The sequence below is a fragment of the Thunnus maccoyii genome, chromosome 9 (genome assembly GCF_910596095.1).
Source record: "Thunnus maccoyii chromosome 9, fThuMac1.1, whole genome shotgun sequence".
In the NCBI taxonomy this organism is placed as follows: Eukaryota; Metazoa; Chordata; class Actinopteri; order Scombriformes; family Scombridae; genus Thunnus; species Thunnus maccoyii.
In genome coordinates, this window is record NC_056541.1 from 12,953,012 (window position 1) to 12,971,237 (window position 18,226).

The window sequence follows — 18,226 nt, forward strand, 5'->3', positions numbered from 1 at the left end:
GTGGAAGTAAATTATTTTAGTATCTGCTGCAAAACAAAATCTTCATTTTATGCTATTGATTTTACCAAACCATGTAGTGCTGCTTAAAACCACGCACCATTGATGAAGTGTAGTTTACAGAAAAGCAAGCTTTGAATCTCCTTACCATCTGAAAGTCTCTGTTCCCTCACAGGTATGTGAACTTGATATAGTTTTGCTACAAGTACAATACAAAATAATTAGATGGATCTTGCAAAAGCCTTCAGGTAAAACAAACACAAAGAGAACATGCAGCTCTATAATGGAGAATAGAAAAAGGCTCATAAAAAACAAAAGCAGAACATTAAAAATGTGCTTTATCATGCAAGTCATATTTATTTTTAAATTGTCAAGGCATTATAAACAGAAGTGACAGTCGAGATGTAAAAACCTCCCAAAGAATACTGAAACTGATATAAACTGAGAACAACACAGGAAACAAATGCTCTGGTCAAGAAAAATCTCACAGAATTTCATAACAAACAACTGAAAAGAAAAACAATGAAACCCACCATCATCCATAAATTTGAGAATATAAATATAAAATAATTTTTCAAATAAATACGCTATGATCAAAGCTAACGTAATTAAGACATTAAATGAAATATTTGGCAAAAACAATACAAAATATTTACTGACGGCATTAGTCAAAAGGGACATTTTCATGGATGATTTTGTGAGTGTGTGTATGTGTATGTGTGTGTGTGTGTGTGTGTGTGTGTGTGTGTGTGTGTGTGTGTGATCTCATTCCACAGTGCAGAAGTTATCCAGATTATTCTCCCGGGTCTTGGGGAGCTCATTGCGTTCCAGTAGTCGGTACTGGAAGGAAACACGGTTGATATAGTTCCCACTGGATACCAACCTCACCACCGAGTTATCACAACCAATCTTCATCTGGGCTGAAGAGCCACAGGGAGAGCCAAAGAAGAAGAAAAATAGATATTACACTGGAGTTCATTCAGAGCATTCTTGTTTTTCCGCCAGCACTTCTGAGTCTGACAAGTGTATAAATCGAATGATCTTATTAATTTATTTGTATTAAAACTCTCTTCTTCTTGTATTGTCTTTGAAGTGAATTATATTGCATCAATTTGTACCTGCTGTACTACATCCAATAAGAGAATCTCATGGTGAAATACCTTATTAAACATGGAGATGTATTGGTGTTTTCTTTGAATATTAGAGCGCCAAGTGAAAAAGTTTCACCTATTCTACTGTGTTTCTATAAATCTAAAGAATTCTGGCTCATCTGCAGGATAATCATTAAAGGAATAGCTTGACATTTTGGGATATATACTTATTTGCTTAATTGCTGGCAGAGAGTCACATGAGAGGATCTACAACCAGCAGCCGGTGAGGTTAGTTTAGCACTAAAACTGCAAACAGCTAGCTAGCTCTTTCGAAAAGTAATAAAATCTACCTGCCAGCATCTCTAAAACTCCTTAATTAACACATTATATCTTGTTTATTTAATCTTTTTTAAAAAAAAACAAAGTGTAAGGATGATAACTCACTGTTCTACGGGCAGTTTTATGTCTGACTTTTTGCTGGCTGGGAGCAGTAACTACCTTAAGTCTCCATTGGTTGCCGGGCAACTGCAACCAGGCAAGAAATAGTCTGGCACATAACCCCCATTAAAACGGCAAATTGTCATTTTTTCCACTTTGGTTTTTGTATGGACTGAACGAATTAGAAATATAATGTGTTAATTAGTAAACTTATAGGTGCTGGTGGGCAGATTTGGTTACTTTCGGACAGAGCCAGGCTATCTATTTACAGTTTTTGTGCTAAACTAAGCTAACCGGAGACTAACGGTCATATAGGCAGATGGCTCAGACCACAGGAGTTTTGGGCCAATTTATCCCGATTCACCCCTCCTGACAATCAGAGAAGTTTAGTCTGGGACCTTGGTTGATACTGATGTTTGGCCTTGATTATGTACACAGTAATGTGAGGGGTTTACAGGTCCAATCTTAAACCTCCAGAACTGTTTGCAGACTCATCGGGCCTGCCCCAATAATTTCAAACATGTTTGACATTTGGATTTAAAATCTGGATGACTATGTCACTACTTTCCGAGTGGAACCACAATAGCCAATGAGAGAGACAAGTCAACAAGGAGACGGAAGTGAATGAGGGGGCTTTTGAATGAGAGGACTTGGCGAACAAGCTGTTGTATGCTGGACAGCTGAGATGGAGGAAAGGCTTGTCAATATATGGCAAGAACATGACTGCCTATATAACGTGTTTTCCGAGGCATATCATAACCACACCAACAAAGAGAAGAGCTTTACAAAACAAGTTGTAGCACCATGTATGTCTCCATTTTGTTTACATCTGCTTCCCCATGAAATCACATGAGACCACGTGAGGTGGTGCATTGCTCCCTCTTGGCACAATAATCTTAATAATATCCTGTAGTGTGTGATGCGCCATTATTTAAATTCTTGTAGTGTGTGCATGTGTGAGATTACAAAGAAGGACATCTGTGAAGTTTCTCCTTATGTGCGTGACGTAACCCCATTTCAAAATCGGTTAGGATTTTAAAACTCCTGTAGTCTGAACCTGGCTTAACTCTCCACCAGAAATCATACTACTAGCATACATGGTATGGTAAAGTCAAGTACAATTCCCAGCTCTGCATTACACTGAAAGTCACAGATTCACACTGGAGCTAAACTGAGACTCACCGAGCCCACTGAGAGAGAAACAGAGATCAGCTACAGGGAACATCCTTGATGTGTCCACCCCATTCCCTCCCAGCAGCTCCACGTAATCACCTGAACCTGAACAGCCCGACCACACTTGCCTCTGTAAAAAACACACAACAAACATTGTGATGTTATAGGGGAGATGAGGCAACAGGTAATTTATGACAGAGTGAAAGTACTAAGTGTAATTTTAGACTGCTAGTGGGGCTACAGAGCAATGTTTTATGAGCAGGTCCCTGTTTTGTTAGTGTCAAATGCTTTACTAGCACTGCTGTCTACGGAGGGCTGTAAATGGAAATGGATAGTTCATACAATCTAAAACACAAAGGAAAATTGACATGTTATTCCACTGAGCAATAGTAATGCATGTAAATGCATATAAACATGATTGGAGGTTTCAAAATATTCAAAAAAATCCACTTGTTGAAATGCATTCAACATGTTTGTTCAGCCTCAGGAATAAACACAATGCATTTTGGTCAGAAATACAAAATGTAAGCCTAAATGTGTTAAGTTTACAAGAAAATACCACAGGGTACCTTTTAAGGATAAGGCTAGTGTGATTCAATTTTTTGCTCGTTGAAAATACTTTTTACTGTCAACATGAATAACAAACAATGTGATAGTCTGTCTCTCAAAATTCTGTGCTTCCCTTCCATGTCTGTGGCACTCAGTATATTAAGCCTACTTTAAGAGTAAATCCACACTAATGTTGGAAGCTAAACTGCAACACATTACCACATTACTGCTGTTCAGGTTGTGGAAAGAGTATGTATGTCTTGTTTTTAAGTAAAATCATTGAAAAAGCTGTTTTTCAACAGCTGAACAACTTCATGGCACTAAACAACTGTTTTGATGTCTCCCAGTCAGGATTTCTACCACACCACAGCACTGAGACTGCTCTTGTTAAAGTCTTCAGTGACATCCACTTAAACATTAACAGTGGCTGAATTTCAGTCTTAGTATTACTGGATCTCAGTGCTGCATTTGACATGGTCGACCACAACATATTACTAGACCGACTGGGTGGGATTTTCTGGCACAGTACTAAACTGGTTTGAATCCTACTAAAAGGACAGGGACTATTTTGTGTCTGTAGGTAATTACACATCTGAATAGACAAAAATGACATGCGGAGTTCCCCAAGGCTCCGTTTTGGGACCTCTTCTGTTCAACATCTACATGCTCCCACTGGCTCAGATTATGGAAAACAACAACACATGTATGTATGTATATTCTATATATGTCCAAGCATTTATTTTCAGTAGACTCGAACACTGTAAAGTCTCCCTAAGAAATCGATCAGACAGCTGCAGCTGATTCAGAACGCTGCTTCTCGAGTCCTCACTAAGACCAGGAGAGTGGATCATATTACTCCAATTCTCAGATCTTTACACTGACTTCCTGTCTGTCAAAAAATGATTTTAAAATACTGCTGTTGGTTTATAAAGCACTGAAAGGTTTGGGGCCAAAATACATTTCTTATCTTCTGCTGTAATGAATCACCCAGACCTCTCAGATCAACTGGGACAGGTCCGCTTTCTGTCCTCAGAGTCAAAACTAAACATTAGTTTTTATGCTCCACATATCTGGAACAAACTCCCAGAAAACTGTAGGTCTGCTGCAACTCTCAGTTTTTAAAAAAAAATCAAGGCTGAAGACTTTTCTGTTTACGGCTGCCTTTGATTAAATCAAATAATTACACTGCACTGTAACTTTTATTCTTGTATTTTATCCCTAATAATTTATTTTAGCTTGTTTTTGTTTTATATTAACTTGGCTTTTAATGACTGTTTTTAATTGTATGTAAGTGTCCTTTTATTGTGTGTTTCTTTTGCACTTTGTCTCGATGCTTTTAATGTTTTATGTATAGCACCTTGAATTGCCTTGTTTCTGTAATGTGCTATATAAATAAACTTGCCTTGCCTTGTTGGCAGTACAGGCAGGATCATGAGATTGCATGTAATTACTCTTTAAGACATAAATCTTTCAAAAATAGGTCACAAATATATAGCTTGATTGAAAAAAGGCCAAGCAAATTTCCTAAAACAGCACTATAGCTTCTGGCAAACTCAAACAGGAGTAAATATTGCATTTGTTGGGGACTATTTTCAGCAGCGGATATGGTGCACATGTGAGTAATTACTGCAGCAGGATGCTCTTTGTGGGATAGTCTCAAAATACAGATCAGGTCCATCTTTCTATGGTCCCTGTTTCATCACGTATTTTTAAAAATGGAATATGATTACATGCAGCTGTATTTCCCCTGTAATTTCTGTTCATTCAAATCATCCCTGAAATTGTGACTCTTGACTTTGAATATCTTATAACTTTCCTCAACATTTGTGGAGAATTATCAGGTTGTTGTATTTGGCCCAGTGAATGCAGTTCCTACAGTTTATCATAATGTCAGCAGTCTGGCAGCTAGTGTCAGACCAGCTGCCAACAGCATCAGGAGTCATTTAGTTTTATTCGGTCTTTCATCAACATGATTTACACCATGTCTGTCCTCTAACTTGGACTAAATGCATAGTGTGTTTACTATTGGAAGTCATTGCAAATGGTTTTGAACCATTAAGTATATGTTAAAATTTCCATATGTTATTGTTTTTTAAATATTCTGTCTTCTTTTTAATGTATTTTTTGTAAATTTGTTTAAACTTTACTCATATTACTGCTTTGTAAACATGACATTTATTCAGAATTACAGTGTTTACTTCTATGAGTGCAACTTTTAACTACTACTTGTTAACTAGTTACTAGTTAATTACTAGTGGTTGTAGTCATAGCAGAAATTGTAACAGCAATAGTAATGTAGACTGTAAAAAGGTTCTTGTTGCTGTAGCTTTTGTATTCTTGTGCTTTTTGGGGGAATGTGATTAATTTGGGTAGTAATTTTGCCTTTTTTTTACATGTTAACAGTTTGCAGACTGTTACTTTTAATGCTCAGTTTTACTCATGAGTGTAGCTGATAAAAGCCCCTGCATGCAGGTGTTTTCACTAATTCTGCCTAATTAGACCTTTTGTCAGGTCTAATTAATGGACCTGTTAGGGCAGGACAACATACATCTTTCTGATTATCTGGTGATGTCAGCAAACCCCGAGTAGCTCCACTCTACTGCAACCTGTAAAGATGTCTAATCAGCCAGAAACACTCAAAACTATTTGCCAGATAGAACATTGATTTTGGACGACTCTCCATCACCCTGGATTATATTCAATGACAATGTTTTTAGGAGTTCACTGCCAATGTATTTTCATTTAACTATTGCTACAACATCCATGCATTGCAAATACATTATGGGTTAGGTCAAAATGTGGGAAATAAAACTAATTGGTAAACATTAGGTTATAAGACCAATATTTTACCTGAATAAATGAGGTAAACAATTCAGATATGTTGAGGTCACTGTGAAGTCCTACCAGATACTTTCCAAACTTTTATAGAAACATCTGAAATAATCATAGATGTATACATGTAGATGTGCCACATTGGGTGCTGCTAGTCATTGCATCACTGTGTCAACGTAGCCGCCATATTGTTCTGTAGTAGTTGCCCCTCTTAATTCTTACAAGTATTTTGCGGGAAGAGGTATATCCACTCTTACAGCTTTCATAACTCTCTGTGTTGTAAATCAATCAATCAATTTTCCAGCAATTTGTGTTGTCACAAAATACTAGACATTTATGCGTAATACTGAATACTTTGTTTATCAGAAATGATGGTTTTCATACCAACACACCTCTGTTTAATGCAAAGTAACAGTAGGTTAATATTACAACAATAAATTAAAGTTGTCTTGGAGCCTAAGTTTTAATTATTTTAGATGTATATTTTGTTTTCATATTGTGTTGTTATATGGCTACTATGATGACTTAAAAATACAGGCTGATGACTCAATGCATTTTAAATAGCTGTAACTATCAAAACTGTCAAAATGTCAATGCATCTCAACATGCTTCACAATTCTGTTTTGATATTCATACTTCACACACATTCACACACTGTTTACATAAATCACGTGTACAGTGAGTTCTATCATCAATTTGTGCAAGTAGTTCCAGTGTAACAGTAACATGGTCTGCTTAATCAATTGTTTCGTGAAAACAAAACCAAAAGCAGCAGGGAAATGAAAATGAATTGTGGGCTGCATGCATTGTGTATGAGAGAAATGATCAATATAAATTTTTCCCTAATCTCATATAAGTCTAGTCAACAATAAAAGCAGCATTTATTCTTTGAGGGAGATCATCAGGTAGGTGCCTGGACACTGGTTGGCTCCTATTTGTGTATGCGGTTGCATACAGGTTGGCTGTCAATAAATTGAATAATACATAATAATAATAATAATAAACGGAAGCTACAAATTCACATCACTCATAAATTCACAACAGAAAGTCCTAATGCAAAGATGAATACCCACTTAACATTGCTTAAAGTGATAACAACTTGTACAGCTTTGTTGATCCCATCCATGCTTGTTGCCAGTTTTCTGCTGCTATGTTTCATTTTCAATGTAGCTAGGTGGCTAGCTAGCTGTGGGAAGATGTCATCCCACTTCAAACTGCACCTACTAAGCTCTGACTGGTCAGTTGTTTCTCTCAGCAGGGGAAAGAGCCATTAATGGACACAACACCAGAAGTAGCAACAATTCATCACTTGAAATGTGATGTCTACGTCCTTATGCAACCTACATCGTCATGGCAACAGTAACAACATGACACTTGCACTTGGAATGGGGAAGCAAACAGTGGCCTCCTGGTCCAAATTTTGCCAACTATCTAGATGTCATCTGAACTGCGACATTTCCCCGGGTCATAATTCCTCAGGCCTCTAGGTGACGTTAACGTAACTATAGGCAGTTTTTGCCGGCTGAATTTAGACCTATACTGTTGTTTTTTTTATGAAGATGGGCTGAAATGTTACAAGGGAGGAACTAACAGTGCTTTAGATTACAGCCCACATAACCTGCGTTTACCTTGTAACTACATGTAACAAGGGGGGAACTACCACTGTATATATATAACTAACTCTGTAACTACAGAGAATATTGTGGTTTGTTTCTATTTTATTTCCCTCAAAACATGAAAGAACAAACTATCTGCATAGTTTGCTGTCAGGAGAGCATATTAATATATATGTTGTGATTTATACCTTATCTTTAATCGCTGTATTTGTATTCATTTCCTGGGATGAAAAGAGGCCGTGCACAGAGCTGAAAAAAGGTAGGCTAAGCTTGTACCTTGAGGAGTATCCATGACTGTCCCCTGGACCTTTGTTCTGAAGTAAACGCACAGATGTACCCATAACTACACAAATGTGTAGTTATTTAAAGAACCAGTGTCGGATTTAGTGGCACCTTGTGGTGAGGTTGCAGATTGTTGCAAACTGAATACCCCTTCCCCTCCCCTTCCAAGTGTGCAGTAGAACCTATGCTGGCCGCGAAACTTGCAAAAAACGCGAAAGGCCCTCTCTAGAGCGAGTGTTTTGTTTTTTTTGTTCCTTCTGGGCTACTGTAGAAACATGGCAATGCAACATGGCTGGCTCCATGGAAGAGGACCTGCTCTCTATGTAGATATAAAGGGTCGGTCATACATACCCTGTAATAATAGAATAGGTACCCGGTAGTTAAAAAATAACTACAGTAAGTTCTTTGTAAGTTCCCAAATTGTTACCCCCTCATACCATCGCTTGTTCCCCTGTACCCACATCACCATTAGTACAAAAGATTACACTGTAACTCTGGAGTAATTAGTATTTAGGTTGTGGGATGAAATCTAAAAGCAGGAGTACTTCTTCAGTAAGATATTTCTTTCAGACAAAAAGGGGGGTGTTGTCTGTCTGTCCGTGTCTCACCTGTGGGCTGAGCTCATTGCTTTTGGCCTGCCCCAGGCTGAGTTCTGTCAGTTGGATCTCCACAGGGTAGATGATTGAGAAGCTGCAGTTTCTGCGCGTATGTGGCATCACCATAGTGAAGCTGCCCTCTGGACTCTGGGACATGATGTTACAAGCTTTACACACACACACACACACACACACACACACACACACACACACACACATACACATACACACACACACAGGAGGAGAAGAGGTTTCAAATTAATAGTTCCCCATCACCAGAGAAACTCATTATTGACACCTCATGTCACAAATTGGACATAATCAAGGCTGACTGCGGGGAGGGGACACAATTAGGGCTGAGCATGGAAATCCAATTCCAGTTCTGATGACAAAGATAAGAAAATAATGAAATCTGAATTGATAACAGTGTGATACAGACAGGCACCAACAGGAATCGGAACGCTTTACTCCTGTGGGTGTGTTGTTCATTTAGAAACATTTTAGCAGAGAAGGAGCCGTGCCAATCAAAACTAAAGAGAGAACAATGTGAATATTATTTGCTCTACAAGATTTGAATATAAGATTAATGGCTTTTAACTTTTATGTGTGCATAATTTTTCCATTTTTATGTTGGTACCTGTTGCTCTCACTTACAAAAGAACAGAGGGAATATAAAAGAAATCAGATTTTAGGTTTGATGAAAATCATTATTAACCCAAACTAATCATAACACCCTAACCAGGTGACACTTTTATACAAGTTTACACAAGTTAATAAATAGACCTTAATGTGTTGCAATGAAATGTTTAATGTTGATTTGTTATTAATGTACTATAATGTAGAAGTATATATATATATATATATATATATACATATAAGGATGTTGTTTTTTGCCCAGTTTTACCATATAGGATACCTGCAATCAGATGGAATATACAGGCAGTATTGTGGACAGCCAGTGGTCAATGTATGAATGAAACCTCACACATTAACCTGTGATTTATGCTGTTTACCCATAGACCATCCATTCAGTCGCTTTTCGTCTCAGTGCTCTTTCTTTGTCTGTTTTTGTTTCCACAGCCAGACTGATTGTTATGTTGCTTGACACAGTATTAACACCGTGTTTGTCAAGCAGCTGGAAAACAGGTGCATCCCTCTCATTCAATCTCTCTCTGTCGCTCTTGGCCTTGATTAATGCTCGGCCAAGCGCAAACATCCAGGAAGAGCACACAAGCAAAGGACCACCAGTCTGGCCCTCATTTTAGAATGCAAACAACACAAATCTAATTTAGGTGCAAGTGCTGGGTAACTTGATTTCTTGTTTCAAAATTCACTTTCTATTTTATGGATTTCAATCACAGATTCAGTTTATTTTGCTTTCCGTAGTTGACCCTTAACTGACTTCAAAGATGTGTAGCAGTCACTCACGGAAAGGGTTGTGTAGCTTTTTGACAGCAAGTGTGAAGCCACTGTCAGGGCTGTGAATGCGGAAGAAGATCATGGCGACGTTCTGAGAGGAGCGGCTTGTGGCTCCTGTTGCTGTGGAGGAGCAGTAGTCTGTGTAGCGCTGGTGCAGAGGGAGCAGGTGGTCCTGATTGCTGGGGAACTTCTCTCCCTTCAGAACCCAGCCGTCAAACATCTGTGGGAGGAAAAACACAATATTGACTAATTATCTCAGGTTTTATCATAAAACACTCTGTTTTCTGATATTACTCAAAGAAAACATCAGATGAGAGCACACAGACCCAAAAATTATCCATGTAGATTATTTATTCTGGTGCTCCGTGCTGGTAGCTGAACATACATGATGTTGAGTCATCATTTCCAATGAGCTCTACGTTAAAATTATGAAGATGAAGACTTATTGCAGGTAAGTATGATGTTGCCAGTTTCTTTCAGTTTTGTGTAGACACGTGTCAGTTTTACACAAAAAGTGATAAGAAAACATTCAGCTGCATTTTACAGTGCATGAATATGGTTTCTCACCTGAAATCTAAAAAACAACCTTTTACATCAGAAGATTCAGTTTAGCAACATGCAAAAATTATGATGCTTTCTCTTAAACTTGGTTTAAGCATAAATAATACAATCTACAGTATCTTAAAAAGATGGGTAAAATAGTTTAGGTGTTTTTTTTCCAGTGCCGTCAGTCCAATAATACTAACTGCACCATATACAGTGCTGTGTTGTGAATCATATTTAATTGCAACCATAATCCAGTGAGAACTGTGTCCTATAAATATTCAGTTAATCATGTTTAAACAGATAAAAGAGATGAAAAAACAAAAAGGTTTGGTGTTTGGTTCTGTTGAGCATGTTGAGCCTGTGTCTCCTATTCAGAGGGACTGTGGTTACATACAGCTCATGTTGGTTTCTAGATGCAGAAAAACCTTAATCCAGGTGACAAACCCAGTCAATACTTTAAAGTTACAGCATCCTTAGTTTCTCTCCATACAATTCTCATCATCACTTTGCACCACATGGACTATAACTGCAATGTAACTTGCAAGCTTGGCTTCAGAACCGGAGCCTTCCTCTTCCCACACTTGCTGTAGGTGATGTGACCAGTGCACAGTGGATCCAATGTGGTGTTTGGCCCTTAAATGCTGCCTTAACCCAGTTTCACATCATTTTAATCAAATAGAAGATCATGAAATAGAATTTGGGGATTCAACAGAGAAGCCCTGAACTTCTGTTCTTCCTGCCTCGGTAGGGTTGTGCGGGTATTATTTTTAGCGAGTGAAGCCAACCTTGATGAAGTCTCCAGCGCCGCAGTCGATAGTGACGTCAGACAGCTCCAGACTGATGACCTCACTGGGCTCAGCGATGATGAAAGCAGCGCAGGCCAGCTGTGGCCGAGATGCCACAAAGGTGAAGTAGCCATCAGTAGCCAGCATGTCCAAGCATTCTGACAGAGAAAGGATTTACAAAACACTTGAAGTAGCTTTCTGACCACAAGATAACTCTGATTTTGATTTGCTCTTGAGAATCAGCTGGTGATCTGGTTTATGGACTAACACAGCAAATCTTCAGTGTTGACAAGTCACAAATGTGGGCTGAGGAGTTATTTTTGAGCTGATATGACTCTGTGGACTTTGTGGCAAAATAATCTTAAAGTGTTATTTCTGATAGAAGTAGACTTAAACATTGACATGTGTGGTCTAACATTTACTATGTGCACTGTTGAGATGACAGTACAATTAAGATCAATGTAAGCATGGACTGATGAATTGATTGAATGTTCTGCATTATCTGCGTGGACACAAGTGCTGCAATGAACACCTCTTTTCATTTTATCACTAAACATACTTTTAATTATGTAGGCCTACTTGTTTCCAAGTCGGTAAACAGTGTCAGGCATAATCAGCTAATGAATAAAGCCATTGTTTACTGCTGCACTTACTGAGAGGTCGGCGGAAAATAAAATCCTCTGATTCTCTTTTCTGGTCCAAACTAAGAAGAGAATATAATCCATCTGTAGCTTCGTTGTCCTTAATAAAAAACATGATGGAAACAGATTTCAGGTTACAGCTCTGCTCACATGAACTTTGCAGACATCAGTTCAACTTATCTGACCTGATCAATAATTTGCTTATACATTATAAAAAATGGGATCTTACCTCGATATAGCGGCTGAGCCCCATCCGGGCTGAGAGGGAGATGAGAAAGAGGAACAGCTGTGCGCGCAGAGCCACCGACATGCTGCGTCTCTCGGTAAAGTGTTTCCTGAAGCAGAGGGGGAAATAACGGCGCTGCCTGTGAGGTGGCAGCTTTTATAGCAGCAGGCAGGCCTACATCAGAGGGTCACTGAGCAACACTGATTTTATTCATGTGTGAAAATCTGCCATTCATATCAGTATTAGGACATTTAAATAGCTGGCTGCTTAAAAATGAATAACAAATGCGAATAATGTAGCAACTGCGTGTGACTTAATAGAAATCCAATTAAAAATCAAAATGTAAATCTGCCTAACGCTTAACGTAATATGTTTGCTTATAATGTAGTAACCTAATTACATTTTACACTGTTATTAGCTTATATAGGCTATTTTAGTTTAATAGTGGTTGAAGGTTTGATGAGGCAGTCAGGATTTTAAAGCAGAGGTTGCTACCTCAAATCAGATCAAGAATATCAACAATTTTGATCATTAATCATTTTAGAAATCTACATCTTTATAACTATTTTGTCTAGGCTATTTATTTAGCCTGGTGCAACATGTTTTGAGCTCCAGTTAAATCCATATTAGCCTAAATCTAACGGTTGGTCACCTTTACAAAAAATGGCTCCCACACTCATTTGGTCAGGAAAGGGTAGGGAGAGATCTCTTCAAAATGGCATGAAGAGAAAATAAGGCAGGAAAGCTCGATTAGTACAAAAGAAATGGGAAGGTAAAATAAAGAGTAGATTAAGCAGGGAAGAGAGGGAGTCCAAATAAACCAGTGGACTGAGGAAAGAAGGAAAGGAGCCATGGAAGGATATGAGGAGTACTTTAAGTCAAAGCTGCAACCGAAGTTGAAATTCCTAGCTAGGGCACAGAGTGAATGAATTTTCTAAAAGAGTTAATACATAATCATGCCTATAAAAGGCACTTTAGATCGGTGTCCCACTTTAGCAATCAAGCTGTCCCACTAAATTTGAAAAAAAAAACCCAAAACAAAAACAAATGAGGGATAATAAGGGATAAATGGAGATGTTGTTGGGTCTATAACTTTCAAATAACGATCAGTTCCCTTCAAAACTTTACATCAGTGGGTTAAGAAGGGCTGAACCATTTCACAAAAACATGATTGGTGTAAGTGAATACCTGTTATAATAGTTCCCTGGTGCATTTAACGAAAAGTGTCCCACTTTTCCTGAATCCACCCTACTTGTCATGAAAAAGTTCCCAGCAGTAAAGGCTTCAGTTTTTTTGGGTTTTTTTGCAACCAACTTGCAGTGTTTTTGGGTGGGAAGCCAGTGAGGGATCATGTCTTGGTTGTTGCACTGGGGAATCCAACTGGTTGAGTGGAGGGATTTGGGTGAGATAGCATGAATTTCGGTAAAAAAGGACTAAAACCTAAATATGTTTCTATGGAAAATGTTGGAATGCTAATAAAGAGTTACTTTAGCTTGCAGAGGTTCACAGGGGAACCAAAATCATTACCAAAATCTGCAGATGTATGCCTCAGACCAACCACTGACTGGGCAGGGAAAGTTTTCCAATAGCATTGATGCTGGACTAACCAATGATATATTTTTATTTGTCCTAATTCAGTCATTGCTTATTTGCAATTTACATCACTTATATCACACAATTTATACTGTGAGCAGGTCTTTATTTTTCCATCTCCTCCTCTCTTCCTTCTTACTCTCTGCTCTGAGGTCAGTGACTTGAACTGAGGGCTGGTATTAATACAGTAGCAGCAAAAGACAATCAGCAACTTCATTTTTTTCCCCTTAACTTACCTCGTATGTATTGTTGTTAACTATATTGTGTTGTGACATTGTTTAGTCTGTGTGCATTACTTATGTTGTGTACCATGAATTTTACAAGATGTCATTTTATTCTAATTTTAGGTTGCCTTTTTAACATCTGGCCAGGAACAACACATGAAAATTTGCTTTTTAGACTAACTCTAGCTCATTTACAGTTTTTTTTTATGTTGATTAATGAGCATTGTCCCTGTTTTATATCTTAATATTGAGTGTGCCAAATGCATTCTGAAAATCTAACACAAATAGATAATCAGACTAAGACTGGAGGATGATTTTGCTTTACAAATATGGCAGCTCCATGTCTGATGAAGAGCTGTTTCCATTTTTTTAGTGGGCACCTTTCACCTCTTTTACTCCAAAGTATTACAGTGAGGGTTCTGTGGCTGCAGTAAAGTACCAGAACTTTGCCAGAGACTGCTGGTTAACTGTGAGGCAGGTCCCTTGCATGTGTGTGTGTGTGAAGGGATATTTGAAAACCACTTGACCACTGATGCTCCACTTAGGTAATATTTCCACTGGTGAGACTCAATCAAGCAGCCAGAGGAAAGTAGCTGTACTCATGACAACCAGGGGAGAAAGTCACAACACAAGGGGAAAGAAAAAAAATGAAGAGAGTGGCGGAGAGAGAGATGCTGTGATGTAATTTGGTTTGTGGTGACATAGCAAATTCATTTAGATGAGACTAATTGTGGGTGTCCATGCTGCCATTGTGAAAGGTCAAACTTGTAGGCCTACGCAGCTGAGTGTAAGAAATGATGATCATCATGTCAGTGTGCAAGAACAGCTCGCACTTTCTCTCATTCATCTGAAATGAAGACGAGAGGCTCTGTATGAAACTCTGGCTGCAATTATCTTCAGCTAATCATGGCTGACATTTTCTCATAGTGATAAAGGTCTGTGCCACACACGCCACACACAGGATCACAAACCAGGAAAAAAAACAACACAATAATGAACATAATGAGTAACATGTTGTCTTACAATGCTGATGACCTATTCAAGGTGTATTACTTTCATTTAAAAGCCAGTGGTCAGTGATAATAATTAGTTGTCTTACTAAGTCCTTGTGTTGAGATGTCTGAACCTATTACCCGGGGTCTCGCTGTTAAAGTGTGTTTTACTAATGTGAATGACAGCAGATGAGAAGGAAAATGTTAGCAAAATGCTAGATGGTGTGTATGTGTGTTTTAATGTGTGTGTGTGTGTGTGGGGGGGGGGTCATGCACTGTAAGTGCTTGTTGTCCCATGGCGATTTCACACAAAATGCTGCGATGTGTGTGATGTGATGCTGTGATACATACTGTAATCGTCTAAATCCAATTTATTAAATTAATCAATAGATTTTAATGAACAAGTAACCCCACAGTCTCATTATACTGCTCTAAATGATGAACAGATATATCAATTCACATTATGCTGGTCTATCCACAGAGTTCATCTTTCTAATCTAATCTAACGTAATCATATCTAACCCCTCTTTTCATGTTACAACCCCTACTGTTTGAATGAAAATTCTGAATGAATGAATTAACATCTTTGCCCGGAGATCAACTATCTGTGCAGATGTGTCACATTGAAGAGAAAAAGAATTGTAACGATGACCAACAAAAATCATCAAACAAGTACATGAAGAAAAGATGACAGTGTATAAAAATATCCCGCTAATATGTGACATAAGAGACCCTCAAATACATACATAATAAATCAGGAAGCTGTTAGAGTCAGTGAAGTGCATTTTGGTATATTTATGTTGGCAAATGTCCCTGCGCTGTTGTTGGTGGAAATGTAACATGACATTCTGATATGATTCAAAATGAGATAATTAAAAAAGCTCAATGTCTCACTATTAAAATAAATCAAAGTGGCAATGCCAGCTGCCTCTGTCTCTTGTTAGTCTCAACACAAGAGTTCACTGTCTTCAGACTACAACGCCATCTGGTGACAAATGTAAGAACAGGTTGGATTATTTTGGGTCTATGAGGTTTATTATAACGCATGAATTACAGCCCAAATTTCAAGGCACCTGCAAGTGAGAATCAAGAACCTTCAATTTTCAGAAAAACACAACCAATTCTGCTCATCACAATCTTCTCAAAGATGCCACCAGCTGAGGAGATTTTAAAGAGTGTGATTTTGCAATGCCCTCTGTGCCTGTGATGATTGCTTCGGCTGGCAATATATAACACTCACCCCTCCATGTGGTCAAAGTCAAATCACAATGATTGTTGACTTCAGACATTAGTGTCTTAACCCTGCCTTGTATCCCAGCATGCAACCTCCCTCTGCACACCTGCTCCCTGGCAAAAATAGCACATATAGTTAAGTATTTTGCTTTGTTTTTCATTGTGTGTTGAGTCCCTTATGCACACACAGATGTGCACACACTTCTTGTGTGGATCACTCTGTCAACGCAGCGTTCCAACCCGGCTCTCCTTACTGTCTGACTGACCCATTCATCTCCTGTGGGGGCCGTAATGAGCCGACCCTCCCCGTTTGGACCGACCTGACAGAGAGAGATTACTTTAAAGCCTGCGTGGATTTTCTCTCTTGTCCCCTCCTCCCCATTCCTCTCCCCTGAAAGTGGTTAATTCAAAGTGCATTAATGAGGAGCGATGGATAACACACTCTTCTTTTAATTACCTTCCAGCACAGGTCTTCAGGGGAGGTCTGGTGACTCCCATCTGATGCTAGCCCTTTTTGTTTGGTCTGTTTTTACTGAGTTAAGTCTCTTATCCATTACATTCTGTCGTCAGGATAATGTATAATGAAGCTTTCATGGATGAGTCATAAAACCACAAAATGTGATAGTGTAGATAGTAGATAGACAGCTCTTGGTTTTGACAATTAAGAAAACATTAATATTGTTCAAAACTTACATTGTGATGTTGCACATACCAAAAACACAAATCAGAATCTCACATGATACATGATACTTTTGGCCTCTTAAAGCAACAAACACATTTACATGTCGAGAAATGATGATTGATGGTGCACGTAGATGATGAGAATAATTCTACATAATAGTATAATTACAGAATGCACTGTGGAATAATTGTTTTGAGACAGCAGGGGATTTCTTTTCCCAAGGAGACATAACCAGACAGACTAACACAATCACATAGCGTTGGCCTTAAATTGAATTAAAGGGTTTAGGGAGTGAAATTATTGCTTAAGAAGTACATTCCTATTGTATTTGTTGGCAGTGGTGAGGAAATGTTGATCCAAATATACTCTACCTTGATTGATGAGACCTTGATTTCGACCTGGTGGCAAAACAACACAAACATCCTCTCTTATAAGAAGACTTGTTCTTTCAAACAAACAATTCATATACAAGTGAATTGTTCCTTTCCCCTTCCTATATTTATGGAATGCTATTATATTATGTTATCTGTTTCATAAAGTCTCCAGGTGGCCACCCACATACCCAACAGTGGCCTTGCTGCTCCTGCCTAGGAAATCATTGTTGCAGTTGCAGGCAGTGTCTATCTCCAGTTACAGGTACACAAACAGCAGAGCATTAAATACCTCTTCAGATCCAGGTGTGTTAGTGGCTTTGGCTTTCTGAACCACCTGTTGGCCAGCCAGTATCCACTGCAAACAGCTTGTCATGACAACCCAGGCCCCAGGATGTAGTGCAGGAGGAGCACTGGAGCCAAGAAGGTCCATCTGTGGACACTGCACAACACACATACTACATGGTTAGGTTTAGGCATGAGAAGTGAGATGGTTATGGTTAGGGTAGGAATACTGGGATGTGTGTTAGGGTTAGGGTTAGGGTCGTGTAGCCTAGGCTGCAGATAGACCCATCTCAACGGAGCTGTTGGCATGAGAGAGGATGGGTGCTCCTATGTGCCAAAAGAAAGAGAAAAAATAAAAGAAGAGCCTTTTTGATTGAATGACTTAGGCATCAGCAGTGAGAGGCCTCAGGGAAGTCAAGGATGGAATTACTGCAAAGTTTTCTTCAGAAGTTACCATTTTAAGGCAACCTCCACTTCTTTTGCCAAAAATGATGTCAATCCTGATGGTCGCCCCCAAATTCTCAGTTTGGCTGAAGCCCGGGAAGTTGTATTTAACTCATAACTCCACCACCTTGGTTTGAAGCTATAAAAGCTGTCCTATATTTGTCAGTTAAATTTCCTTAATGGCAGCTGAATCTTCCTCTGTTTAATCTTG

General features: G+C 38.7%; 1 protein-coding gene across 2 annotated transcripts; it reads right to left on the reverse strand.

The window, feature by feature from the left end:
- Positions 1–354: 354 nt before the first annotated feature.
- Positions 355–17,665, reverse strand: LOC121904368 (corticotropin-releasing factor-binding protein-like). Of its 2 annotated transcripts, XM_042422077.1 has the most exons (9): positions 17,579–17,647; positions 17,287–17,313; positions 12,195–12,300; positions 11,978–12,065; positions 11,325–11,482; positions 10,003–10,213; positions 8,587–8,741; positions 2,709–2,829; positions 355–917 (listed from the first exon to the last, which is right to left on the reverse strand). In XM_042422077.1, the coding sequence occupies exons 3-9, from the start codon at positions 12,273–12,275 to the stop codon at positions 763–765; spliced, it is 969 nt and encodes a 322-aa protein (XP_042278011.1). In that variant the 5' UTR covers positions 12,276–12,300; positions 17,287–17,313; positions 17,579–17,647; the 3' UTR covers positions 355–762. The 2 variants fall into 2 exon arrangements, with proteins under 2 accessions (XP_042278011.1, XP_042278013.1); XM_042422079.1 differs by lacking the exon at positions 17,287–17,313 and having other exon boundaries at positions 17,579–17,665.
- Positions 17,666–18,226: the final 561 nt, after the last annotated feature.

What these genes read in the sequence shown, in the direction of transcription:
- LOC121904368 (XM_042422079.1), bottom strand. Translation starts at nt 12,275, where the DNA reads ATGTCGGTGGCTCTGCGCGCACAGCTGTTCCTCTTTCTCATCTCCCTC. An exon ending in GCAATGAGCTCAGCCCACAG is followed by an intron (nt 2,830 to 8,586) that starts GTGAGACACGGA and finishes TGTTTTTTACAG; the next exon opens with AGGCAAGTGTGGTCGGGCTG. An exon ending in TTTCTCTCTCAGTGGGCTCG is followed by an intron (nt 918 to 2,708) that starts GTGAGTCTCAGT and finishes GTGGCTCTTCAG; the next exon opens with CCCAGATGAAGATTGGTTGT.